Source organism: Pogona vitticeps, chromosome 3 (assembly GCF_051106095.1).
Source record: "Pogona vitticeps strain Pit_001003342236 chromosome 3, PviZW2.1, whole genome shotgun sequence".
NCBI classification, from domain to species: Eukaryota; Metazoa; Chordata; class Lepidosauria; order Squamata; family Agamidae; genus Pogona; species Pogona vitticeps.
This window is the reverse complement of record NC_135785.1, coordinates 115192415-115218667: the sequence shown is the minus strand read 5'-3', so window position 1 is coordinate 115218667 and position 26253 is coordinate 115192415. Positions and strand designations below refer to the sequence as shown.

Genomic DNA, 26253 nt, shown 5'->3' with positions numbered 1-26253 from the left:
TGACTGAGCACCAAAGTCAGACAAGAGCAGGTAGTGAAGTATTCCATCACTGCCCTCCCTTCTCAAGATTTCACTCTGGATATTCTGCAGTGTCTGAGTTCTCAGATATTTGAAGGCACTATAAGAGTGTGTTGCCTAAATTTAATTTCAATGGTAGATATGAGTTAAGTTTATTTTATGCATCTTTTCTCTCTTCCAGATACAAGGGCAGGCGACCAGAGAGCCATGCTCCCCATGTCCCAAACCAGCCCTCAGAGGCTGCTGCACACTTCTATTTTGAGCTAGCCAAGACAGTACTCATTAAGGCAGGTGGAAACAGCAGTACCTCTATTTTTACCCACCCATCCTCTAGTGGTGGCCACCAAGGGCCTCATCGCAACCTCCACCTTTGCGCTTTTGAAATTGGACTCTACGCACTCGGGTTGCACAACTTTGTCTCTCCCAACTGGCTCTCTCGAACCTACTCCTCCCATGTTTCTTGGATCACAGGTGAGAAAAGTGTGTGATTGTACTGCTCCATGGCAGTTACCTCTTTCTATGTTTAGTAACTTGAAACGCCTATAACAGAAAACCTTTCATTGTATATGTAGTTACTGACATTTAAGAACTTGTAGCTAAAATTTGCCAGCACAATCTATACAGCATAGGCTTTTTCACAGTGCTTGATGATCGACTTGTAAGTCCAGAAGGATCAGGTTTCCACTGTCTTAATGCAGTTGCTTATCGATCCTCTTGTTAACCCACATGGTAGAAATTGCAGTCTCTAGAGACCAGAAGCAAATAAAAGGCCATTCTCTCAAGGTGGCTGCTCTCCCAGTTATACATATTGGAAGTAGATCCAGGAAGCAATGGGAACAGAGAGATCTGCCTAAGGTATCTTACCATTTTAAAAAGGTTTTGACTGAAGATGGAAGAGTTTATGCTCCTTACAATGTTTGAAACATGTAATTATCCACAAGTTGCACTGCTATTCAAAATTTGATTTTGATTCATCTAGTCAGCATTTAGAAGACATTTTAATGTACAAGTTTTTAATCTGTACCATGTCCAAGTGAAAAATAGCCTGTAGTTGGTGTATCTGTTTTAAGTATTCAGGAGAACTATGTGTAACATTTAAGCTGTGAACAAGGAGGAAATATGGGGCCGATAGTCTTGTGGTCCAGGAGGTATATGATTGGCTGTGTATTTGGTAGGCTGTTGAGTTCAGGTCCCCACATGGTCTGGGCAAATTGCATTATCTGTTTGAAACTCAACTAAAATATTATGCTGGCATAACTGCTGGTAAAGATTTCAGCTGAGAATGGATACAAGTTAAAAAGTTAGCCTAGGCATTTGCTGTTATGTCCTGAATCACATGATTGGAGTACAATAGCAAATGTCTATGCCAGCTTCTTCACTTGTGGTGGTTGGCAGGTAAGGTTTGCATTGATACAGTTCTGTGAATGGAGGGTAACTCAGTGGAGGTGTGGCCTCTGGTTCCCATCTGTACATGAAAATATTTCCCTGGAAGTTTTAGAAACAAATAGACTGGGTGTAGAATATATTAGTGCATCACATACAACACTCCCCCCCCTTTTTTACAGTATTTTCTCTTATCCTGTTGCAGTGTCACAAATCAGTTTATTAGACTGTAACGCTTTTCCACCAATAGTGTAAAGGTAAATACTGTGGATGAGAAAGAAACAAGAGTGTGTGGCTTTCAATTGCTAGTAGTTGTTATGCTTCTCTCTATAGCATGTCCAGTATCAGAGGCCTCTATGAGTAACCTGCAGTGGAATATGAGCTGCTGTTACCCTCCTGTGCTGCTTGTGAGTTCCCCAAGGGCAACTGGTTGGCTGTTATATAAACCGAATGCAGTGTGGTGATTCCTGTCTTGTCCCAAACGGCCTCTTCTATAGCAGTATAGTCTTCTCATTATTGAAGGATGGAAATGATGACCTAAAAGGTCTTGAAGTTTCTCTATATTAGCTTATCAACATCAGGATATTTTGGGTACCAGTGCTGCTTTGTGAATGATTATTAAGAGTTATGAAAAAAAATGGTCTCTAACATGAACATCACAATCCTATATTCTTTTTACTGTTTAGTTGGTCCTCAGTGTTTACTATCCTCCTCAACCACTGCCATGCATTTGAGAAAGTAGGCGCTAGGCCATGAACGCTAATGCTGGAATGTCATTTGTTAGTTGGCGGTACTGCAAGATTCTGCTTTCTTTCTTTTCCCTCTGGCTCTAGGGCAAGCCATGGAGATTGGTAGTGCTGCCTTGAACATCCTGGTGGAATGCTGGGATGGACATCTAACCCCGCCAGAGGTGGCATCCTTGGCGGATAGGGCATCAAGAGCTAGGGACTCCAATATGGTGCGAGCAGCAGCAGAGCTGGCATTGAGCTGCTTGCCACATGCCCATGCTTTGAACCCAAATGAGATACAGAGAGCCCTGGTCCAGTGTAAGGAGCAGGTGAGCAATTCACAGGCCTTCAGCCCATTTTCATAGCCAGAAAGCTGGCTTCCTCCTGCTTTTGAGGAATGACTTTTTTTCTTTGATCTTTAAGAAATAATATATTGATTTGTGTCATATATAAAACACATCAGAATTCCACTCAGAAGAGCAGTCTCCACAAATCAGACTGAGATGATAGGGGAACAGGAAAACACCACATCAAATTAAAGAGAAGAATTCATATGGGTTAGTGACATCTTGGACTGTCATTGTGATTTTTAAAATTAAAAAAATTCTAAATATCGTGTACTGTCATAACTTTTTCAAGGCTGGGCCTTATTTTCCTGAAGTGAAAAATAGCATGCTGGGCAGTTACTTTTTATTACATTATGTTACTTTCACCAGCATTTCATGAGAGAGAATTAGTTCATAAATATCTTACACTTCAGTAGGGAAATGGAAATTGTGTCTCTTCCCTTCTGTCTTAATTATTGTTATTATCAATGGATTACAACAGAATGCAGAAGGAGATATAGATAGATAGGCGCATGTCTCTCCAAGTGTGAGGCTAACTAGAGAGAGGGCTGCTAATGGTAACACATTAGCTGTGGAATACTCTTCTGAAACTGGTCCACTTAGCATCTGCTTCATTGTCATTTTATTTTCCCAAGCTCCTTGGGTATATTTTTATTTTGCTGACTGTTTTATGTTTATTTTGTTATCTTATGGTCTTGCTGTATCTTGTTTGTATTTACATTTTGGCTGTAAGTTATGAAGGCTTCTATAATCTTTAACTAACCTATATTGTCCTCAACGCTACAGGATAATCTAATGCTGGAGAAGGCTTGCTTGGCAGTGGAGGAAGCAGCCAAAGGGGGTGGCGTTTACCCTGAAGTCCTCTTTGAAGTTGCTCACCAGTGGTACTGGTTGTATGAACAAACTGTGGGTGGCACTCTTGCCCAGAGGGAGGGTGCCACTGGTTGCAGTGCAAGCGGCGCCCGGGCCTCTTGCGAAGCGGTCCGTGGACTGGCAGATACCAGAGTGACATCAGAAGCAGCCACCGTGACTGTGGCGGCTGCAGTGACAGCAGCAGCAACAGTGGTGCCGGTGATCTCAGTGGGCTCGACAATATACCAGCAGCACACCATGGCAGGGCCGGCAATGGCACACGCACACACCCAGGGTCTGCACCCGTATACAACACTCCAGACCCACATCCCTTGCAATCCTCAGTACCTTGGACACCCCATCCAGCACATGCCACGGCCAGCAGTCTTTCCCGTGCCTGGCTCTGCTTATCCTCAAGTAAGTGCTCTTTGTTGGGCCTAAAATAACAATTCTCTACCTTCATCCCCAGGTGTTGTGGCCTAGGTGAGTAGACAAGATGACATACAAAGGCCCACTGCCTTCTCCTTTTGTGAGAGAATGTGTGCTATTTCTTGGAGGTGCCAGAAATTAAATTTAGTAACTTGGACATGCAGAGTATCTTTTTGTACAGTGAGGCAAGGCAGAGGCAGAAGCCAGCCAGAGACAGCAGTGGGCCAGAAGGCCCTGAAGTCTGCTACTGTATAAAATGGCTATGCATGTTCCTGCTTTGGCTTCTCCATTTGCTACAGAAAATTTAGAGCTTAAAAATGTGCAACATGAGGATTAGAGATTTAGCTTGCGATTTTATGGAAACAATTAACAACAGTCTGTGTGTTTTTGTCCATTGTTTTTGAAGACGACAACTACCATCTAATTTATAATTTACTTTAAAAAAGTTGTTTCTTTAGAAAACAAAATACTGCTGGTTTGGGTGCCATTTCAAAGCATGCTGAACATGATTCTTCCTGGAAAACAAAGCTTGAAGGCCACACTCAGTTTAAAAATGCTTTTAAGGTCCACATTCCAGTGGTAGGCAGGTCAAAAGACAGAAGAGCAGGACCAGAAATACCAGCATATTTGAGCTGAAATCTCTTACTGCTGGTAGCTAAGGCTTGAGATTTTCCATCCCTGCTGTAAAAGGAAGCTACATACTTTCCCCCACTCCAGTCCATGTGAACAGAGGTACCATAGTCAGGAAACCCCACCCCAATAAGGTAGGATTACTGGTTCTTTCTCTCCTTTCATCCTTCCTTCCTTAAACCATTTTATTCAGGATATCTTGTCCTGGAAGTATGAAATAAATTCTGTGCTCTCAGAAACCAAACTGTATGAAAGGAATGTAGGTGTATTTATTAGAAGGGCTGCTTAGAGGCAACTCTTTAAAAGCCCTGCCTTGCATCTTGGGTGCAAGGCAGCATTACCTTGTCCTCTTCCTTTGCAGGGTGTCCACCCGGCATTCATTGGGGCGCAGTATCCTTACTCGGTAACTACCCCATCTTTGGCAGCTACAGCAGTGTCGTTCCCTGGAGTGCCCGTGCCATCCATGACGCAGATTGCTGTGCATCCATACCATGCGGAGACAGGGCTGCCTCTGTCTTCCAATGTAGCCAGTGAGTATTTCTATCTTAACATGTTGAGATATGTGCATGGAAAAGGCAGTTCTAATTTTTTCATTGAATACATTTTGTGGTGATGCCTAAGCCTGTGGTAATCTGTTATGGTACCTGGGCAGGAGCTTCTTAATTTTGCTATGAAATCTCAAAGGTAGGAGTCCAACACTATATGAAAGACATTGTTTGCTTTGAGATGATTTTTTGTCATGGCGTCATAGTGGGTCGGTCTTATTTTAATCTCTCCTTTCTTTGCCATTTTCATTTTGTAATGCCTTGGGGCTGGTGTAGAGCCCAGAGGCATTCTGGGACAATAATGATGACCAGCACTTGAAGTTAGAATCAGTCCCAGCCTCTAGGAATAGAAAAAAGTAAATGAAAATACTTTCTGATATGTAGGGAGCATATTGCCTTGGCCAGCGGCAAGGGAGGAGTCTGTGGGTGCAAGTGGCACTGTTGGCCAACCCATTGCTGCTAGAGCTGCAGGTGGGAGACTAGCCTTCCTGCTTCTTCCCTCAAAGAAAGAAAATTCATTCCACTTACCCTTTGATTATGGGGTGTCTTCTCACTGTTCTTTTTTGACAATTTTAGTAGCATCTTTTGAGGACTGTCTGTAAACCTGGTGTGCTGTGGTGTTTTCCATTGAGGTGGATGACTAGGGAATAATATCCTTTTTTTCCACCTGTGTTTTAAACCTAGATGAACTCTAAAGGGAATGTTTCCTTCTCAGTCCTCTGTGCATCCTACAGTGGTGGGTGGGTGTGTCACTTTCCCGAGCATCGGCAGAACAAGATTAAAACTCATGACCACCCATTTGATATGTGCTTCATCTGCGTGAGAAGTATACAGTAATGTCAAAGATATCGCTGTTGGCAGAAATTCTTCCTTCTTGCCTCTGTGCTTTGTTGCAACTTCATCCTAACCTTTCTGAAAATGTGTTTTCCAAGTTTGCATCAGAATTACTTCCTCCAGACGTTTGGAGTGGGGAAAGGCTGCCCCTCAAGGCAGTGCTTGTGGTGTGTCTTTTTAAAAAAAGATTAGTGGCATTGCTGAGTTGTTGCATTTTGAAATTTACATTTGTCTATATGTGTGAGACTTCTAGGCAGTTCATAGAAAGACAGGGGCAGCAGATTCTTGGTTTTATATATTTCTGGCCCCTCCACATGCTTAAAGTTTCTCAAACTAAGATTGTCTGCGCTGGTGCCAGACACATAGCTTGCATCCTACTCTAGAGCTGAAATGGAGCTCAATAAATGATTCAGTTGTGAGACTTTGTTTTGGACACTGATGTGGACAGAAAGCTTGTACTTCTGAAAATGGTTAACTATAGTATCCTGGATAGGTTCAATTTGGAACTGGAGTGCATTTGTCCACTGATTGTTTCTGCTGTTGATAGCTAGTTCCAGAAAATGGTTTTTGGGGGGGGACTACTGTTCTGCTCCTTTGCCAGTGTTCCATCTTGTATCACATACTTTTTAATATCTATGCAACTGCTGAGGGAAGTAATCCAGAAGTTTAGTGTGTAGCGTCATCAGTATATTGATAACCCCATTCTATGTGTTTTTCATTGGATTCAAGTGAAGCACTGAAGGTGTGAAACTAGTTATTGCTGTTAAGGGGTGGTTGAAGACCGATAAACAGAAGCTGTTTCTAGCCAAGATGGAGATTTGCTGACAGGTGGTTCATTTAACCTGCAAAATGGGGATTCAACCAATTTGGGATGGGGTTGTTCTCTGGGATCTGGTCTGTAATTGGGGAATTTTTGCTGGATCCATTATTGTCACTGAAAGCCCAAGTGGCTTCCTTGGCGTGCCCCTTATATCAGTTTGGGCTACAGCCCATCCTGAGGCTTGTCACTATGGCTGTCCTCCTCAGCTCACTGCCAAGTGTAATTAGAGGGGTTGTGACTTGCAAAGGGGCCTGTAGGCTGCTTATGAAATCCCTTCTCCAGTGAGCTTTACTTTTGGTAACAAAGATGTTTTTATTCTACTTCTTATTCAAACATACAGTGTGCCAAGGCTTTAAGGATGGAATGTTGTACTGAGTATTTTGCTGATACATTCCGTATCTTGAATGATACTTTTCTTATTTTTGTTTGGATGCTGCACTAGTAGTTTAATTAAACAGAACCTTCTGTTTTAAGAATTTATAGCACAGTTACCTTTTGTTTTAAGTGGAGCAATGGCAACTTCCCTCAACATGGTGCTCTCCACCTGTGTTGCATTGCAACTCCCACCATCCCCAGTTGACCTGACCATTGTGCTGACTGGGAGCATGTATCTGGAAGGTGCTATATTGGGAAAAGTGTAGGATGGCACAGGCAACAAAATTCTTGACTTCTGATGACTGGAGTCAAATATATGATGGAACATATCTGAAGTCACATTGGGCGAGAAGTTTGTGTTGGGGAGGGTTTCACTGGGATTGTGGCTGGTAAGGGGGGGGGATGAAGCTCCTCTCTGTCAACACCCCCAACAGGGTGGACTGTCACTGACAATCAATCTTGCACATAGAATTCAGTTTATGAAAATCTGCTATTGTACCCTGTAGCCAAGTAATATGTAGCTTGATGCGTTTCCTAGACATGTGCCAGAATTAGATGTGAATCCAGCCATTTGAACTAGAGCATATTGTCTTCAGTTCCTTTTGATTGGAGATATTTTTGTGCATCACTCATGTCCATAAAGTCAATTGCCTGGTTCTCTTTCAAGATGTTGGGAACTGATAGGACTTGGTTATACATAAGAAACAGTTCTATGCATGATTTAAATAGAAACTTAAGACAGTTGTTTGAACTGTGTTCTTGAGCATAGTACAGTATGGCTTAGAAGCTGTTGCAGTAGAAAACCTATATGTAGCTCATTATGGACAAAGAAGTCAAAAGCACTGGACACCATGTGAAAGCTCAGTGTTTTTCTTCAGGAGCCAATCCTAGATTGAAGGCTTCCCTTTTAGCAGGAGTTGGTGGCCCAAATTTGTACCATGCCTTGGACTCTTTCAGAAACACTAGTTCAATTGAGCCTATCAATTCTGTTGCTTAAACATCCTGATAAGAGTGATAGCAACTCATGTCTTGCTACCTCTCCAAACCCAGTTATCCAAAATAAAGTTTTGAACTGTGAGATTCTTCTTTTTGAGAAGCACCAGAATCCTAAGACTAAATCTTATCTTCAAGGATTCTGTGCCTTTCAGTGCAGTCACACTCCTGTATTGAGCATGCCAGGTCAATCAGCATGTTGAGTTATGCCCTCCATACCTTTTGAATTTTGCACGGTATAAGGGGATAAAGACTTCTGGGAGGGCAACAGAATGTGAGCAACCCTCCTGCAGGCATATTGTCTGCAATGTTAAATTAGCTCTGGAGTTGTGAGTGAATTAGCTCATCCTTGTACATTCCTATATAAATGAAAATGCATTACAAATATTGTGGCCCTGGAATAGGCGGTGGGGCTGGACATACATTGTCATCAACAATTGTGTAGTAGAATACTACTCTTTAAGTCTTAGGTTATGAGTAATCCTTGAAACTTTCCAGAGATTTGGACATACGCATCTGAGGATGGAAATGCCATTCCATCCTCCCCAATGGTTCTGCTGCTAGTGACTGATCCCTTGACAGCTTCAGCAGTCACCAAAGGAGCTTGATGCTGCAGTGGACTCTGCCTTCGGAAGCCACAGGAATCTTCAGCATCTCTGCAACTAGGTGGTTGTCAAATGAACTGGGCATGTCCTTCTTTGCCTTTTTTTCACTAAGCAGTCCCTTATCTATGGTGTTTCCACCAGAGTTGATCGTATCGCCACAAATGATTGATAATGATTGGGTAGGATGTACAGTGTTGCCTCGCCAGACGATAATAATCCATTCCACTGAAATAGCTGTTTAGCGAAATCATTGTCTAGCGAAAAGCATTTCCCTATTGGAATGCATTGAAACCTGTTTAATGTGTTCCAATGGGGAAGAATCGTCGTTGTCTAGCAAAGATTGGCCATAGGAAAGCCGCTTTGCAAACCGCCGATCATCTGTTTAAATAGCTGTCTTGCGAAGCTTAGGTGCCAAAAACACCCGTTTTGCGAGCGCAGAGGGAGTTGTCAAAATCGTTGTCTAGTGAAAATTGGCTTGCAAAGCAGGGACCAAACATTGTCCAGTGAAATTCCCCCATAGGAATCACTGTTTTGCGAATCACTATAGTGATTGCAAAATGTCAATGTCTAGCGAAAAAAACTGTCATGCGGGGTAACCGTCTAGCGAGGCACCACTGTAGTTGAAACCCTGTTACCATTTTTAATCTTCCTGGTTTATGTTGTTGTTTTATTTTCCCCAGTAGGAAGTGTCCATACAGGGTCTACATTCCCAGCGATTCAAGGGACTTCCTTGACAAGCCTGTCTTCTCAACCCAGCTCCCTTGTTACAGGAAGCTTTCCATCCGAGGATGAGCAACACAGTCAGCCCGTGAGCCCTCAAGGGTTGCACTACCTCCATTCTGCTTATCGAGTTGGTAAGGACACCTTGTTGTAGCTCTGGCAGTCCATTTACCTGGGATCAGGAGCGCCGCTAATGTATGTAAAGATCCTGTGCTCAGGTTCCCTGGGATGGCATGCTAATTCTGACAGAGTGGAGTGACTTTAGTATGTCAGATCTAGGCAGAAACAGTATGGCAACAAGCCTTATGAGCAAATTATAGAACTTATAATAAATGAATCTTCAAGGGGATGTTAAGAGGGTGGGGGAGTTGTAGTATAAAAGAAACGAGGAAGCCAGTAGCATAGCATGAGTGTAGTGGTCCTCCAAACATTATGGGGACATGAATATTTGATCTGTTGAGGAAAGACTTGTCTATGATATTAAGAGGCCATGCTGCCAAAATTGTAAGAAAATAGATTAAAGAGTTGTTCCTCAGATTGGAGGAAGCATTTTGTGTAAAGAGCGTGACTTTTTGAGCAGGTTGGCTACGTTAATCGTTTTCCAGAACTTTGAATTTCCGGATTTACTCTCATTGTTGGCTGCATAATGGGACCAACTGCTATAGCAGGAAGCTGTTAGGGGCATTCCCTGTATCCTCCTGGGTTCCCTTGCAGTTTTCTCTGCCCCCTTTTTTGCACTAGCATTAGTAAAGACAATTAACAGAGAGGAAAGATTGTAGACCCATCACCAGCCGAGGACAAGGCTTCCCATGAACCTGACTATAACTGAAAATGGTGTGCGAATATTTCTGTTCAATAGAAGAAGGAAAAGTTCTAGTGGTGTGCGGTGGTGGTGGGAGTAGAGACATTTGTTTCTCTTACCTAGTGCTTCTTGGATGTACATTTCCTGACAACTGTTTTTCTTCTCTCTATACTCCACATTTGCACATTGGTAGAAAAAAAATCTGCTAAACTTTGAGAATGGGCTGCTGCTACCCCTCAAGTCTTGTGCATTTAAGCTTCATTTTCATGAGGTGTTTTACATTTGCTCTTCTCATAGGGATGCTGGCACTGGAAATGCTGGGCCGGAGAGCTCACAATGACCACCCTAACAATTTTTCACGCAGCCCACCTTACACAGAAGATGTAAAATGGCTCCTAGGATTAGCAGCCAAATTAGGTGAGTTCCAAAGTCAGAAGAGTAAAGACACATTTCATTTCAAGGTAGAAAGCTGCAGCTAGTCTTCTTGTCTAGTGTAACCATCTAGTGTTATTAACCAATTACCCTCTGGTCCCTGGGGTAAAATATAGCAAATACAGTCCCAGGATGCTTGGAGCACAGTATGTAACCATAATAGCCAATATGTAATAATCATAAAGCATTCCAAATTGAGCAACTAGAAGATCTGCGGCCTCTGTGCTGGCAGTGTCTCGGTGCTGTGGTTCTCAAATTTGGAGTCCCTGGGGTTCTGCTAACTCCTTGAAGCAATAGCCAACATAATAGTGGTCAAGCCTTCTGCAAGTTGTAGTCCAGTATCATCTAGGTGTATAGTCGGAACCACTAGCTTTATTTTAATGAGAGAGTTTGAATATGGGTTAGCTTTTCTTGTATCTTGGTTTAATTGCCCATAATGGTGGTAAAGGTTCCCCTTGACAATTTGGTCCAGTCATGTCCAACTCTAGGGGGCGGTGCTCATCCCTGTCTCCAAGTCATAGAGCCAGCGTTTGTCCGAAGACTGTTTCTGTTGTCACATGGCCAGCGTGACTAGACACAACACTGTTACCTTCCCACCCTGGTGGTACCTATTTATCTCCTTGTATTTTCGAACTGCTAGGTTTGCAGGAGCAGGAACAAGTGATGGGAGCTCACTCCGTCATGTGGATTCGATCTTATGATTGCAGGTCTGACCTTGCAGCACAGAGGCTTCTGCAGTTTAACCTGCAGCGCCACCACGTCCCATAATGGTGGTAGCCTCTCTCTTTCATTGTCTGACGTGGCATTATTGCTTTCTTATATTTATGTGGCATCTCTCTGCTGTAGTCATTTTCTACCTATTCTCCCTACCCACTGTAACCACCACTCTTCTTCTGTCAGGTGTAAATTATGTGCATCAGTTCTGTGTTGGTGCAGCAAAGGGAGTTTTGAGTCCATTTGTGCTGCAAGAGATCATCATGGAATCCCTGCAGAGGCTCAACCCTGCTCATGTCCACAACCACCTGCGCACACCAGCCTTCCATCAGTTGGTCCAGAGATGCCAGCAGGCATACATACAGGTACACATGCACCTTTCTTCTCAACTCAGAGACTAGCTACTTCAAATAAGTAGTCCAGCTTAATGAATCAGTGGCTTTAACATTTCTTGCCATTTCTGAAAACATGTTGTCTGACAGTGTAGGGACCATGCCATTATCTCAGTCACATTGCTTTTACTGAGAAATCTGGCCAGAAGAAAAGATGCAAACTGTACCCTGTCCTGAGTTCCCTAGAAGGTGAGATAAATGTGCTGTTTGACTATACAGTGGTGCCTCGCTTAACGAGCGCACCGTATAACGAAGAATCCGTATAGCGATCCCTTTTTGGGGATCGCTATACGGAGCTGCCCCAATCGCCGCACTCGCTTTGCGACGATTGGGGTGTCCGGCGGATGACCCGAAATGGCCCCGTCAGTGTTTTCGCGCCCTCCCCTTGGTTACTGAGGTCGCGAAAATGCTGCGGGGGGCTATTTCGGGTTGTCCGCGGCCATTAAAATCGCTGGAAGGGTACGTTTTGGCGCCTACTGGAACGCATTAAACTAAGTTTAATGCGTTCCAATAGGCTTTTCCTGCCCCGTACAGCGATGTTTTCGCATAGCGAAGGTTAATCCGGAACGGATTAACCTCGCTATGCGGGGCACCACTGTATAGAGATTCCTTAACAGGTTTCCTTCAAGGCCTTTTTGTTTCTTCATGAGAACAGATGACAATACTGACCAGAGAGAACCATGTCCAGAATAATAATGTGCTATTTGTTCTTTCCTGTCTTTAGTACATCCACCACCGCCTGATCCATCTCACTCCAGCTGATTACGATGACTTTGTGAATGCCATTCGTAGCGCCAGAAGCGCCTTCTGCCTCACTCCCATGGGCATGATGCAGTTCAATGACATTCTCCAGAACCTAAAACGCAGCAAGCAAACTAAGGATCTGTGGCAAAGGGTTTCTCTGGAAATGACCACCTTCTCACCATGATGGCTTGGGAGTGCAACCCCCATCCTCCTTCAGCTAGAGCTCTGTCCATGACATCCTTCTTTATGGGATTTTTTTTTAATTTTAGCTGTTGGAAACCACTGGTCTCTATATATTTATACCATGACATTCCTCTTCCATGCAACTGTGCTCCATATCCTTCTTCTCTCCTCCCCAGCAGGTGGAGCCAAGCAAGCTGTTTTGGCTGTAAAAGAATGTGTGTGTGTGTGTGTGTGTGTGTGTGTATGCATGTGCGAGCCTGAGAAAGAGAGAATGGGGCTAAGGATTTGCTGATGACACCTGGTCAGTGCTTTCAGTGCCCTTCCTGTGTGCAGGTTGTTTTGAAAATGAGCACCTGTGTATGTGTGTGTGTGCATGTTAGAAGGTAGGGTGGAGCTGTCTCTTTAAAATATTTATTTTGGCATTTATAAATATGTATACTTTCTGTAAGATTCTAAAAACGTTTCACTCATTGCTGAGCCAGGACAGGCAGAATTTGCTTTCTGCACATGCTGGACTCGACCTCCCTCACCATTCTTTCCTGCAGCAGCCGCCCTGAGGAGTTCAGGCTGAAGTTGAAAGAGCTTCTCCCTTCGTGTTCACATGAGCAAAGGCAGCTCATGTACATTCTGGCTTCAGGACAGTGTTTGAGCTAGCTGATGTGACTTCTTTGCTGCTTAAACATTGGCTCCAAAGAGTTTTGTCATCAGGCTTCATAGGATGATCTAACCATGGTGATTCTCAATTGTACAGTCATGTTACCTTGGCTGGGATGTTAGCTCTCCTGTAATCAGTTTCTTATTTCTTGTTTCAGTATCCTGATTAAAACACTCATTTTCTTAGACTGACTCTTTTCTCTGTATTTCTGTTAAACACTCTGAGAACATGGCAAACAAAAACATTCAGATTTTTTTATTGAATAATCTGTGCTTGGGAAACTGGATGAAGGCCAAGCTTCAGTGCGGTATGAAACACATACTCCCTCAGCCAGCAGCAGTGAGCTGCTCTTGCACAGAGATCCAGTATCATTGTAGGCAGGCTGGTTTTGTGAAAGTGGTTGTGTGGGGTGGGGGTAGGGGTGTTCCACCTTAAGAACCTTGTTTGATGTATCTTGTTTCCAGCTCTGTCAAATGCCTTCATGCTGTGCTGGGAAAAACCTTGAAGCACTGGATCTGAATCTATTTTTTGTCTTCCGGCAACTGTTATTCAGTCAAGTACAGTTCTTAGAGCTACAGGTGCCAGTCAGTGATCATTATTACTAGCTGTTAAAGAATTTATGCACGTATACCCCATCTTGTGGCAGACAATTCTACAAGTTGTTCATGCACTGTGTGATTTCTTCTCTCCTGAATCTACTGGCAATCAGTTCATTTGGGTTGGCTGAAGTTCCAACAGTTTAAGAAAGGGACAAAAATCTTGACTACTTTTTCAATACTAAGCAGAACCTTACAGTCTTAGCTGCAGGCTGTGCTAGCCATTGCTCATGGCTAAGGAAAATGCTCTCCCACAGTGAATAGTTTTGTATACTTAGCTCAGTAATCTAGCTTGGACATTTAGTCCAGATCCCATCAGCGGATGTATGGCGTTTAAAGTGTCTGTTAGGGGAGAGAACTGATTTTACAGGTTGCTGCTCATCCTGATAGTGGTTAAGTGGTAATGGATAGTTGGATATTGTCCACAAAACTGCTACCTCACTACATCCCTCAAGTTCACTCACTCATAATGCCTTAAGGATATAAATGCTAGTATCTATGCTAACTGCTTACATTTTACAATATGGAAATTGTGTCCATTTATTCTATCTTTGTTTTCATGTTCTTAAAACAAGTTGTTCATCTCAAACTGCATTACTTCATAGATGATAAATTTATATGGGGGGATCTTTGAAAAGGGAGTTTGTTAAGAGTTTGCTGAAATTTCCTTGTATATGGAGTATTTACTAGACCTACCCATCTCTACCTTTGTATTCAACATACGCACAGAATCTTAAAAATGGTAGCCATTCTGCTTCTTTCTTGTTGGCATTCTATATATAATATTCAATGTAAAATTCAATGTTTAATGCCATTTTCCAGCAGTTTAGCTGGAAACCAATTTATGCTACTGGGCTTGCATTCTTGAGCTGCCTTGCTCAAACAACACAATGGTAGCATAGTTCAGCTCCTTACGGTCCAGTAAGCCACAACAATGACGTTTCAGCTCCTTACCGTCCAGGAATAATATGGTTTAATGTCACGCCAAGTGCAAAAGGAATCAAATATGCTGATTAATTTACTGAACCAAAGCTAGAGAATTATCACTACAGCAACCTTTCCATAATTGATGGTTTCAAAGGTAACTCTTGCTCCAGTGTGATCTAACACTGAATATTAATAAATACAAGTAAAACTAATGACCATAAATTCATTTCACTTTGGAAATTTTTAAACAGTGTTTCATGTTTACTGCTGGTGTCACAATTAAAAAGCCTGTATAGTGCCTCCAAGCCAAGGCAACCCTTGGAAAAAGATAGCTATCTAGAAAAAACTATGAACTTTTTAATTGTTCTTCTATTGTTCTGCTATGAGCTGCAAAGTTTTTGCATATGTTATGCGATTTCTTGCAGGAATCTTACTCTGATTAAAAAGTTATGATGGTAATTGGGATCACAGAGTATGCTAGAGAGAACATTTTGATGGCGTGGAGAGGCTTAACATACAAATAGGGAAAAAAGCCAGTCAAATTGTGATGCACAATACAACTAATACTCTGAAGACAGTGGTAGGAACACATTGGTCCATTTAATGGCATGGAACTATAAGTTGTACTGGAATCACTTTGGCAACGTAAGTCCTGTTGATATCAATAGGACCAAAGTATGCCTAACCACCATCCTTGCTATTTCAAGAATAGTTTTAACACAGCATCTATCGGGAAAGGGTCTTAAGAGCTCTAACTGAGGCCTAATCCTGTAACACAAGAACTAATAGCATAAACCAATCGTGATGCTAGCTGTGATATGACAAGGTTTGAAGGTCAACACATCTGAAGTGCACCAAGCAGGGGTAAGGTGCATTCCTATATTGAACTGACTTGCATTGCCTTTTTTTGGTAACATCTTTGTTCTTGCTTCAGAACTTACCAACTGTATTGCATATTCTTTGTCACAGGGAAGCTAAAATTACAGGTATTAAGAAGAAACATTGTGTGCATTAAGCAAATGGATTTGTATATTTGGCAAAGTACAATGCTTGGTCACACTACAATAAGAGCCTGTCTTGAAAACTGCCCTTTTGGAAATGTTTCTTTAAATTTATTTTGAAGAATATTGTGTATAGTGGCTCTAGCAACAAATTCATCAAATTCCATTTTTCTTGACTTATCTTTTCCAGATGAGTGGTGTGTGTAAAAGGCTAGGCTTCCAGTTTCAAAAGAAAATGACTTACCTTATAATACCATCCTTTGATTTTAGCTATTTAAGATTTTGTTCAACATTTCTAGCTTCCTTTGCTTTGCCCTTTATCTGAGTATTCATTGTGCTGGTTTTACAGTGGTGCCTAACTGGCAATTAATGAGCCCCAAGTGGGATTCTCAACCATGCATCTCCCAAGATTCCTGAGGGCAACTTGTTAATTGCCAGCTGGGAGGCAATGAAATTTGCACTGTTTGCCTACTTGCATGCATAACACAGCACTAGGATTCCCACTTATGTGTTATCTCTTAACATATCCTGGTCAGGATTAAGTGGTGGGTTAATGCCTTCTCTTAATAGCTTGTCTGGAGATGACTAAAGTGACTCATGTTTAGGTCGTCTAGCTTTAATACTGCCTGCATTTAAATACCTACAACCTAGTGTAGAATCTCCTGCATTATCTATCCAAATATTCACTGCTGAATCAGATACCACAACCTCAAATTACAATGAAACAGAAATAAAGTAATACATTTATTGATTCCAAATGCTACGTCTAACCTTTTAGACATTGTGCTCAGCTGCAAGAGCCAAGAATTTATTCTTATCATTCAATGTGAATGACATTATACATGAATCCAGTGCAGGAAGCACAGCACTTGCTTCTCTTTTCAGCCACAGGTTTTTAGGTTTGCTGGTTCCATTTTTGGTTAAACAACATTCCCCTCTGCTGGGGGACACACTGAATGAAATATTATATAGTCCGTACTATATATTTACAAACAATGGTAAATTAACCATTAAAATGCACAATAACTAAGGCTCAATGTATAAGCTTGGCTGTAATCACCTTCCTCCCTGTTAGAATGGACTTAACTGGGTTACAGGAGCTCTCCCATAGTATCAACCTGTCAAAGCCATCTGCTAAATAACCCCTGTGAGCCTGGCACTTGTTATCTTGAGCAACTGCTGGATCACTGTGCATAAGGCATGACTGGAGGAATGGGCAGGGTTTCTGCTGTTTGCCACTCAGATAGATAGTGGTTGTAATGAGGAAATGGTAGGATTAGATCCTAAGAGCAGGCTGGGGCCTCACTGTTGTAGAGCTTGAGTCAAAATGGAGGATTTGGATGGAAAGACTTGGTTCTGCATTCTAACTCACTCATAATCACCATGCTATGTTAAAAATTAATAAGGAGGGACCTCCAAAAGAACAGCCTATGCCACAGACCCCAGGGAAGTCGCTTTCTTTTCTGTTGTCATTAGCATTATCAAGCCCCCCTGTACCTGCCACAACAGCTTTATCCCTCCTAGGAGAAAGTCTTTTATATTTCTGCTGCCTCATCACCTCCCACCTACCTTTGTCCCTGGCATAGAGTTAATAAAACAACTAGGGCTACAATCAGGAAAATGCAGTTTTCTGTCCATTACTAGCAATTCTGGAAACAGTGCCCTAAGAATCATATAAAGGAGCATTCACAATAATTAAGACATTCACTTGCTAACTTCCTGAGTATTTTGGACATCAGTAGTGAATGTCCCAGTAGCCTACACTTTTGCATGCTGCTGTTCTTTATGGGGTCTGGGCTTTCTTGCCTGGGGAAATCATAGCTTACAAGCATTCCTGTATCAGTCTTCCTAGATGTCTAGGGGTGGAGGATAATGACTGCACAATACCACGTGCAACTCTTCTCTGGGGTCTCTCAAATGTATCAAGCTGTTAATACTTGAAGGTGCATAATCCACGCTCAGGCCACCACACTTACTGCTCTGTCCTCTTGATTCACTTTGAGCAGTGTGTGTGTTTATGCCTTGTCCCCAATGGCTCCCACATACAGGTACTTGGCAGCAGTGGGGGGCCAGCCCTTGCCTTCAGCTCCAGTTAGAATTCTGCAGTTCCTCTCGGAGCCATGTGGGAAGTGGCTGCCCCAACTTGCTGAGTAACTTGGATAGTTCAATGTTGTGCTCACGGTAGAAGTCGGCCAGGAACATGCGGGACTGCAATAGTACCAAAAGAAGCAATATTAATGTCTTAATAAAGGGTCACTGCCATTACTCCCCTCCCCCAGTTACAACACTGAAATAAATCCCAAGCTCTGTGCGGAGAAAATCCCCATTCAGCTACTCACTGAGGAATCCATTGCTGGATATTTTCTTCCTTTACTCTTCCCCAGGCACTTGGTCTTCCCTCCTTCCAGCACCTGACACCAAAAGCCTTTTGCTTCATCAAACCTGAAAAAGGGCACCTGTTATATATACTGCACAGGTCTACATGCCATCATCGTTCACATGGTAGGACCTGGAAGATGTAGCTCTCTGTCTTTCCAGGACATTTCTGTTGTTCTGTCACGAGGCAGAACTGATTCTTTTGGCAATTTTTTTCATGATTCAAATATTATTTCTTTATTTGTTTGTTTGTTTACAGTATTTTTATCCAACCTTTCTTAAAAAGAACCCAAGGCAGCTTACATAATTAAAAAGACAATATGTTGAAGCTAAAAACAGTAGGTATACAAATACTTTAAAAAGAATTAAACAAATATTAAATTAAAAACAGTAATAAAACCAATACTAAGATGTGTGGGAAAACAATAGAGCACAACCATTCGTTTAAAAATCCCTCTAAGCTCATCATTTATTAAGAGAAAGCTTGCCTGAACAGAAAGGTCTTTGCCTACTGGCGTAAGGAGAGCAAAAAAGAGGCTAGCCTAGCTTCCTGTGGGAGGGAGTTCCAGAGTCTGGGAGCAGCAACAGAGAAGGCCCTCTCCTCACCAAATGCACCTGTGAAGGTGGCGGGACTGAGAGAAAGGCCTGGGCAAGCTCATAGAGGGAGATGCAGTCTTTTTGATAGCTTGGACCCAAGCTGTTTAGAGCTTTATAGGTTAAGACCAGCACTTTAAATTGTGCCTAGAAATGGACTGGCAGCCAGTGAAGCTGCTGTAACGGGGCGGGGGGGGGAGGTCACATCATTTCTGTAACCGGCCCCAGTCAGCCATCTGGTTGCTGCATTTTGGACCCTCTGGAGTTTCTGATCACTTTCCAAAGGCAGCCCCACATAGTGTTATATTAATCCAGTTGAGATGTAATCAGGGCATGTGTCACCATGGGCAGATCAGCTGTCTCAAGAAATGGGCACAGCTGGTACACTAGCTTTAACTGTGCAAAGGCACTCCTGACCACCGCCCAAACCCGGGCATCCAGGCTCAGGAGATGAATCCAGGAGCACCCCTAAGCTGCATTCCTGTGTTTTCTGAGGAAGCGTAACCCCATCCAGCATAGGCTGCATAGATCAAAGCCTATTCCTTGATCTGCTTTTCGACTGACCAGGCAGTAGCAACTTTGTCTTGTCTGAATTAAGTTTCAATTTCTTTACATTTACTTAAGTAACATAAGGCAGATTTTCCAAGAAAGTACAGCAAAGTATAACTTAAAAGTCCTACAATGAATTCTGGCCATTCTGATTTGTTACTGCATGTTGTGGATATACTGTATTACAACATTCATATAAAGTTCTTAAGTATCTCACTGATAAAAGTGCAGACTAAAAGCAGGCTCAGTACAAATCTTGGTTTATCTCTTGGAAACTACGCCCCTTAGCGGATAGAAGATCTTCCACACTCACCCTCCCTACCAGAACAATGCGCCCTCTCTTGGTATTATGTTTGATAGTATTACACACAAATGTGAAGCAAAGTGTCTTTGGATAGCCTAGAGCAGGGGTCCTCAATGCCGGTCTGTGGGCTTCCCAGGACTGGGCTGCGGAGGTGGATTTCCACCTCCCCGCACGCACGCACAGTAGGCGTGTCGCACTCATGGGGGGGGTCGCACTTGCATGCATGCATGGGAGGGCATAGCATGCTTGAGCGCATGCATGCGCAACACGCCCATCCACGAGCGTGGGGTGCCCCTGTTCCCACACGCACGGAGCCCGCCCCCCCCGGTCCGCAGTTCCAAAACAGTTGGGGACCGCTGGCCTAGAGAGTATTCAAAGAACTCAACATGCATCTTTTAAAAAACAGTAAGGAATCTAAGTAGCATCTCAAATACTAATATGGTAAATCTTTGGAAACACTTTTGAAGGAGACACAACTCATTCAAGAGGAAGATGGGGAACTTACAAACGCCCCTAGTTGTGAACATTTTGGGTTACGAACCCGATCTCATGGCAAGTAGCAGACGCTACTTGCGAACGCAGATCGAGTTACGAACCCAAAAGGCAGGGAAACCTCCAAAGCCAAAAAGGCAGGGAGAAAGGGCGGGAAGTTCAAATTTCCTGCCCTTCCTCCCTGCCTTTGGAGCTTTCAAAAGGCTTCCTCGACATTGGAGGAAGCCCTTTGAAACCTCCAAAGCAAAAAAGGAGGCAGCCCCGGCAGCATTGGGTGAAAGGAGGGAGCCGATTTCTCCCCAGCCACCCAGCTTGCTTCTTGTTTGGAGAAGCAAGCTGGGCGGCCAAGGAGAAATCAGCTCCCTCCTTTCACCTGATGCTGAGTCCCCTTCGCACCGGGCTGAGCTCAGTCCCTGGCCCGGCGCGAAGGGGACTCAGCAGCCGTGACATCGGTTGAAAAGCTGTGCTTAACCAGCACCATGGGAGGACTTCGGCTAGAACGGATTAATTGGTTTCCAATGCATTCCTATGGGAAATGCTGGCTTGATTTATGAACTTTCCAATTTATGAACTGACTTCCGGGGATTACGTTCGTAAATCGAGGGTTGATGGTACAGCATTCTTTTTTTAAAAGAAATAATAATATCTCACTGCAGGAAGTTATGATGAGGGGGCAGAAGCTTGAACTGAATACACACCCATGCAAACAAATGGCACAGTAAAGCTTTCTTCTCTTCCTCTTTCATTGTGGGGAAGCTTCCAGTAGCCCATCATACTCAAGATACTGAGGATCAAGCACTGTAGAATCAGAGCCACCAATGTTCTCTGCTACAATTTTGCTGGCAATACTTCTTCAGATTGGGCAGAGATAATGATGCAATAGCAGATGCTTTGATGCCCTTCGTCATCGTTTAGTTGTTTAGTCATGTCCGACTCTTCGTGACCCCATGGACCAGAGCACGCCAGGCCCTCCTATCTTCCACTGCCTCCCGGAGTTGGGTCAAATTCATGTTGGTTGCTTCGCAGACACTGTCCAGCCATCTCATCCTCTGTCGTCCCCTTTTCCTCTTGCCGTCACACTTTCCTAACATCAAGGTCTTTTCCAAGGAGTCTTCTCTTCTCATGAGATGGCTGAAGTACTGGAGCCTCAGCTTCAGAATCTGTCCTTCCAGTGAGCACTCAGGGTTGATTTCCTTTAGAATTGATAGGTTTGTTCTCCTTGCAGCCCAGGGGACTCTCAAGAGCCTCCTCCAGCACCACAATTCAAAGGCATCAATTCTTCGAATTGATGCCCTTGCCTAACTGTAAAATAACTTTGTAGCTGCATTTTCCACGTGGAGACTTCAGGAAAGTTACTGGCTTGGAATTCCAGACAGGCAATTATTATGTGGCCTGCTTCATCTGTATAGGGAGAGGCGGAGGGGGGCAGATATCCGATGTGATTCCAGTTTAGGGCTCACCTGTTGTGCCAAGTTCTAATGTGCTGCTGATACTCAGTCAAATTAAGCTTCCCTGTCAAAGAGTCTGATAATCATGGGCCACTGTTGCAGTGGTTTGTTTTGAGAATCACAATAAATTTTTTTAAAAAATACTTTACTCTATCCTTCCTCTGCACAGTGAGACTGAAGGCAGCTGACAGTAAAAAAAAATCATTACAATGAAACGACATGAGTACAATAGCAACAAATCAGTCCCAATGCAGCAGTAAAGCAGTGCCACCAGTCCATAAAATGCTGCATGAGAAAATATTTTCACTGATTATGCAACACAAATCTCTCAGAAACAACTAGTGACACAAATGCTTGTCTCTGTGGGTACACTGCTCATGGTTTGAAACCAGTGACTATCTCTTGCATTTTATTCCTTTTTCTCTCCTGCATGCAGTGGAGAGAGATTCTTAGTTTCTGTGACTTCTGAAATATAGTTTAGTGACCCAGACATTTCCCTCTGGAACTAGGTGAGGAAAGAAGTGCTGAACTAGCTCCCTCTTCAGCAAACCACAGTCTGTTAGACCAGGAACATTACATCTTAGCTAAGCCATAATCGTCCAGAACTCCGTACAGAAAAAAGCAGCTACTGGAATACAGCATTGTTCTTGAAGCACTTCACACATCAACCAACCCAATTATGGACACAGGCAATGCTTACTTAAGTGCTTGAGTATAGTTGAACAGTGGTGTAATCCCCAGAAACTTTTGGATGTTCTCCATGATGGTGGCAGGGCTCTGTCTGAGTTCCTGCCCATCCACAATCAGAATCTGAATGGGGGAAGAAACAACAAAATTTTCAGAGTAAATCTAATGAAACAGAGTGAAGTTTTGCTGACCCTATATGAAATGTTACTGAGATATAAGGCTTGAAGTGCAAAGGCTGTAAATATGGAATATTTTATATGCCATAAATCACTTTGACCCCTTCCAAGCTGGGAAAGCAGTATGACAACTGAACCGACAAGGCAAGGACTTATGGATTGCTGCTTGGGCAATATTTACCACACAATGTTGTTTTCTGCTGACCTCCTCCCTCCTCCTCCTCCTAAAGGGACTGAGATAATGCAATGAATTTTCTTTATCATAGATTGTTCATTGATTATTGGATGACAGGGAAAACAAAATCCAAAAACTAAGGAAATGGTTGCACTTTCTTTTCACTCTGAATTCTTTAAATCTCTCCAAGATTTAAACACTATTTTAACTTCTATTGTCCTGTAATCTCTCTTTGTGAAGCAAACATAGCTACATCTCCTGTCTTCTGTTCCTTGCAGGTGATAAGGTACATATATAGTAGGATAGGGAAAAAAATAAATAAAATTTGTATTAAAATGTGTAACAATCATCTTCAAAATACTACCACCCCTCTATAATAAATCATCTCTTCCTCTTCTAAAGTCTGCTGTACCTGTCCTGAAGGAAAATACATCAACCACCTCTCGAGATGTGTGGCATACAATCCAGGGTTTAAACAGCGACTCTGTAGGTAGTGCAGTTCTGGAGGGGCTTGAGGTCCTGCAGATATGATCTGGTAAAAGGTATAGTTCAGTGCCACAGGGTCATTATGAGCACGCTGGTGCTGTAGAAGTAGATATCCAAAGGAAGAATGAATTAGGATCATGCACCTCTTTTTTTAAAACATTTTACAGTGGACCCTTGACTTACAGACGGCTTGACTTACAGACTTTTTGAGTTACAGACTTCTCTGGCCGCAAAATTTAGGTTTGACTTGCAGCCTGAGAATTGACTTACAGACCAGAAAAAAACCAAAATGGAACAAAAACGGCCTGTTACGGGATTAATCGGTTTTCAATGCACTGTAGGTCAATGGAGACTTGACCTACAGACTTTTTGACTTGAGAACCGCCTTCCAATACGGATTAAGTTCTCAAGTCAAGACCCCACTGTATTAGTTTTTCAATCTATCTACATTCAATTTGTGCCTGTTAAACATTGTGTTATATGGGTTGCTTATAATTGTTTTCTTGTGTCTTGCTATCTTCTTAGTTGTTCCTTTCAAAATCTATACATTTTTTAAATGTTTAAACCATTCATGTGTGTATTTTAGTATACAATATTGGCTACTATCATAATATTGCTCTCATAGTTTACAATGTTCTCAAAATCCTCTAAAAACATACCTAATAAAAGTAATTCCGGTTCTAAATTTATATAATTTTAAAGCGATTTAACTGATGAACTTTGTATTTTATACCAGTAATAACTGAATAGATTCCTAACACATAATAGATGTTATCTAAATCGTTTTATACAGATTTTCTTTATATAATTGTTTAGCCATTTCTATTTATTTATTTATTTATTTATTTATTTATTTATTTATTTATTTATTTATTTATTTATTTATTTATTTATTTATTCAATTTATATGCCGCCCAAACTACCCAGAGGTCTCTGGGCGGCTTACAATAATTAAAATTCAATACATTTTCTATCATGTCTATGTCAATATCATATCTAATGCATGTTCATTAAGTACTATTTGTTTTGCCTCTTCAATTTACTTTAAAAACCACCATGTTATGCCTTTACCCTGATTAGTGATCCCTTATTTCAGTTTAATTCCCTTTTTTAATATATAAGATATGCCCCTTTACAATTCCAGAAATAAGGTACTATACATGCTTTCAACACTGAAGGCACCTTAATATTTTTTTCTTTTTCATCTTTTTAAGTAACTCCTCTTATTTGTCTTTTCCCAATTTTTGTTTCTATCTTTTTAAAAATTATGCTGTGCCTTGCCTTGTGTCACCTGAGAACATTTTAAACATTTGATCTGTCTCCAATAGATCTTCCAGGCTCTTTTTAATTAGATCTGCTGATTCTCTCCCCTTATCTTCCCTTAGCACACCTAATACTCTCCTCGACTCCAGGGTTAGAATTAAATCTCCTAGGTTTTCTCCTCTAATTTCCTCCAGCCCCTTTTTTGATTGGCACACATCATCCACCACCCTCTCATTTCCTTGTTCATTATTCCCTGTCTCTTGTTGACTATAATTCTTTTTCAACTGCTTCATGAATAATTTCGCCTTTTTGTTGTGGGATCTCAGTATTTCTAAAATTGCTTGAAGGGTAGATTTTGTTTTATCCCAAAATTGTCCTTGTTCTGGCATTATGTCCCAGGTGTCAAATAACTGTATTCCAAGTGAAATTTGTCCAGATGCTTAAAGTAATCAGTTCAGTTCCATCAATATTTATTTCCATAGGTCCACTTTAATAGATTGATCATCTTTAGGGTTAAGCTTGAATCAAGTCTCAAACGTAAGAGTTTTCCCTGCCTAAAGGCTCAAGGTCCAGTCAAGTTCAGAACCCAGAATACAGTTTAGAAATTCCACTTTCACTGGATTGGGCTTTCTAGGGTTAATTTACCTGTAGTTCAGTTCCTTCCTCAAAAAGAAAGGGAATTCCAAACAGCCATAAAGTATTAAAGGTCATTGATTCTAGGCTTTTTGCTAGCACCCTAGATAGCTGTTTCAAGTAATATAAATAAGTTTCCCAAAGTTGTTTCCAATGATGTTTTCAAGAGATTCTTCAGTTTATAACGACAAATACCAACTTTCCTTCTTTGATGTACAATTAAATGTCTAATTAATGTCCAATTTATTTTCCTTGTGTCTCCCCGAGTCTCCTCCTCTCTCCAGATTCACCACTGCTCAATCAGTGGTGGGGGACAGAAGACGCTGTTTCTGCCGTAGCCCAGGGATAGTAAAGCAATACAGTTAAAAAATGTTTCTCACCCAATGGTAAAGGTAAAAGTTCCCCTTGACATTTAGTTCAGTTGTGTCCGACTCTAGGGCGTGATGCTCATCCTTGTTTCCAAGCCATAGAGCAAGCGTTTGTCGGAAGACAGTTTCTGTGGTCAAGTGGCCAGCGTGGCTAGACACGGAAAGCAGTTACCTTCCCACCGAGGTGGTACCTATTTATCTACTTGCATTTGTATGCTTTCGAACTGCTAGGTTGGCAGGAGCCGGGACAAGCGATGGGAGCTCACTCCGTCACATGGATTCAATCTTACGACTACTCATCTTCCGACTTTGCAGTACAGAGGCTTCTGTGGTTTAACCCGCAGTACCACCATGTCTCAGTGGTAACACGATGTTAATTAGGCTGATTTATTGCTTCTCCATTGCTGGCTGCCAACAACTTGCAAGCAAGCTGGTTCTGCTGCTTGTTTCCGCCTGCTGGCTGATTGGGGAGTTTCCCAGATCAAACGTAGGTAACTGCCATTCCCCCTGTGATCAACAGGCTTCTCCCCCTTTTCACCACCTCTTTGAGGTGGTTTTAACCCCTGGGGGGTCACAAACAGGTCAGAATTCAGCCGAGGGGATGGAGCTCCATCCTCCTCCTGCTGTCTCGTCACAGCATCAAGCAGGAACAGGATCATGCACCTCTTTGCAACTCACAATAGCAGCAAACATATACACTGCGATATCCCCAACATCCCAGCAGTTAACTAACATACACTACTCACATAAAGCCAACTGTTGTTAAGGAGTTACCTGATACCAGGAGTATGCTCGGTCAGCTGGGTTTATCAGAATGACAATGATTTTGGCTCGGGGAAGGAGTGCTGCACTTCGCTTCGGTACCACTTCTGTATCAAAATAATTGGCACTTTTCTCAAACATGAAATCTGTGCTGGCATTAGAGGGGATGGGAAAAAACTCCATGTACCTGTCATGTAATCAAATACAGGGGAGCA

The 26253-nt window shown here is 42.4% G+C and overlaps 2 protein-coding genes across 9 annotated transcripts in view; one reads left to right on the top strand and one right to left on the bottom strand.

Annotated features, from left to right (window-relative positions):
• Positions 1-13386, top strand: part of ZSWIM8 (zinc finger SWIM-type containing 8) — an 87541-nt gene extending 74155 nt beyond the window's left edge. The window contains exons 19-26 of one of the 4 annotated variants that reach the window (XM_078391113.1): positions 200-489; positions 2235-2458; positions 3263-3745; positions 4749-4917; positions 9243-9413; positions 10379-10498; positions 11414-11592; positions 12344-13386. In XM_078391113.1, the coding sequence (XP_078247239.1) occupies positions 200-489; positions 2235-2458; positions 3263-3745; positions 4749-4917; positions 9243-9413; positions 10379-10498; positions 11414-11592; positions 12344-12547 (1840 nt within the window). In that variant the 3' untranslated portion in view covers positions 12548-13386. Of the gene's footprint in view, positions 1-199; positions 490-2234; positions 2459-3262; positions 3746-4718; positions 4918-9239; positions 9414-10378; positions 10499-11413; positions 11593-12343 lie in introns of all 4 variants that reach the window. The other 3 variants (XM_020791186.3, XM_020791185.3, XM_020791184.3) reach the window with 3 other exon arrangements.
• Positions 13387-16439: 3053 nt separating this feature from the next.
• The window catches only part of NDST2 (N-deacetylase and N-sulfotransferase 2), a 119563-nt gene continuing 109749 nt past the window's right edge, over positions 16440-26253 (bottom strand). For all 5 annotated transcript variants that reach the window (XM_072994960.2, XM_072994961.2, XM_078391114.1 and 2 more), the window contains 5 exons: positions 26051-26225; positions 22939-23109; positions 22189-22298; positions 18065-18167; positions 16440-17933 (listed from right to left, as the gene is read on the bottom strand). In XM_072994960.2, the coding sequence (XP_072851061.2) occupies positions 17808-17933; positions 18065-18167; positions 22189-22298; positions 22939-23109; positions 26051-26225 (685 nt within the window). In that variant the 3' untranslated portion in view covers positions 16440-17807. The remainder of the gene's footprint in view (positions 17934-18064; positions 18168-22188; positions 22299-22938; positions 23110-26050; positions 26226-26253) is intronic.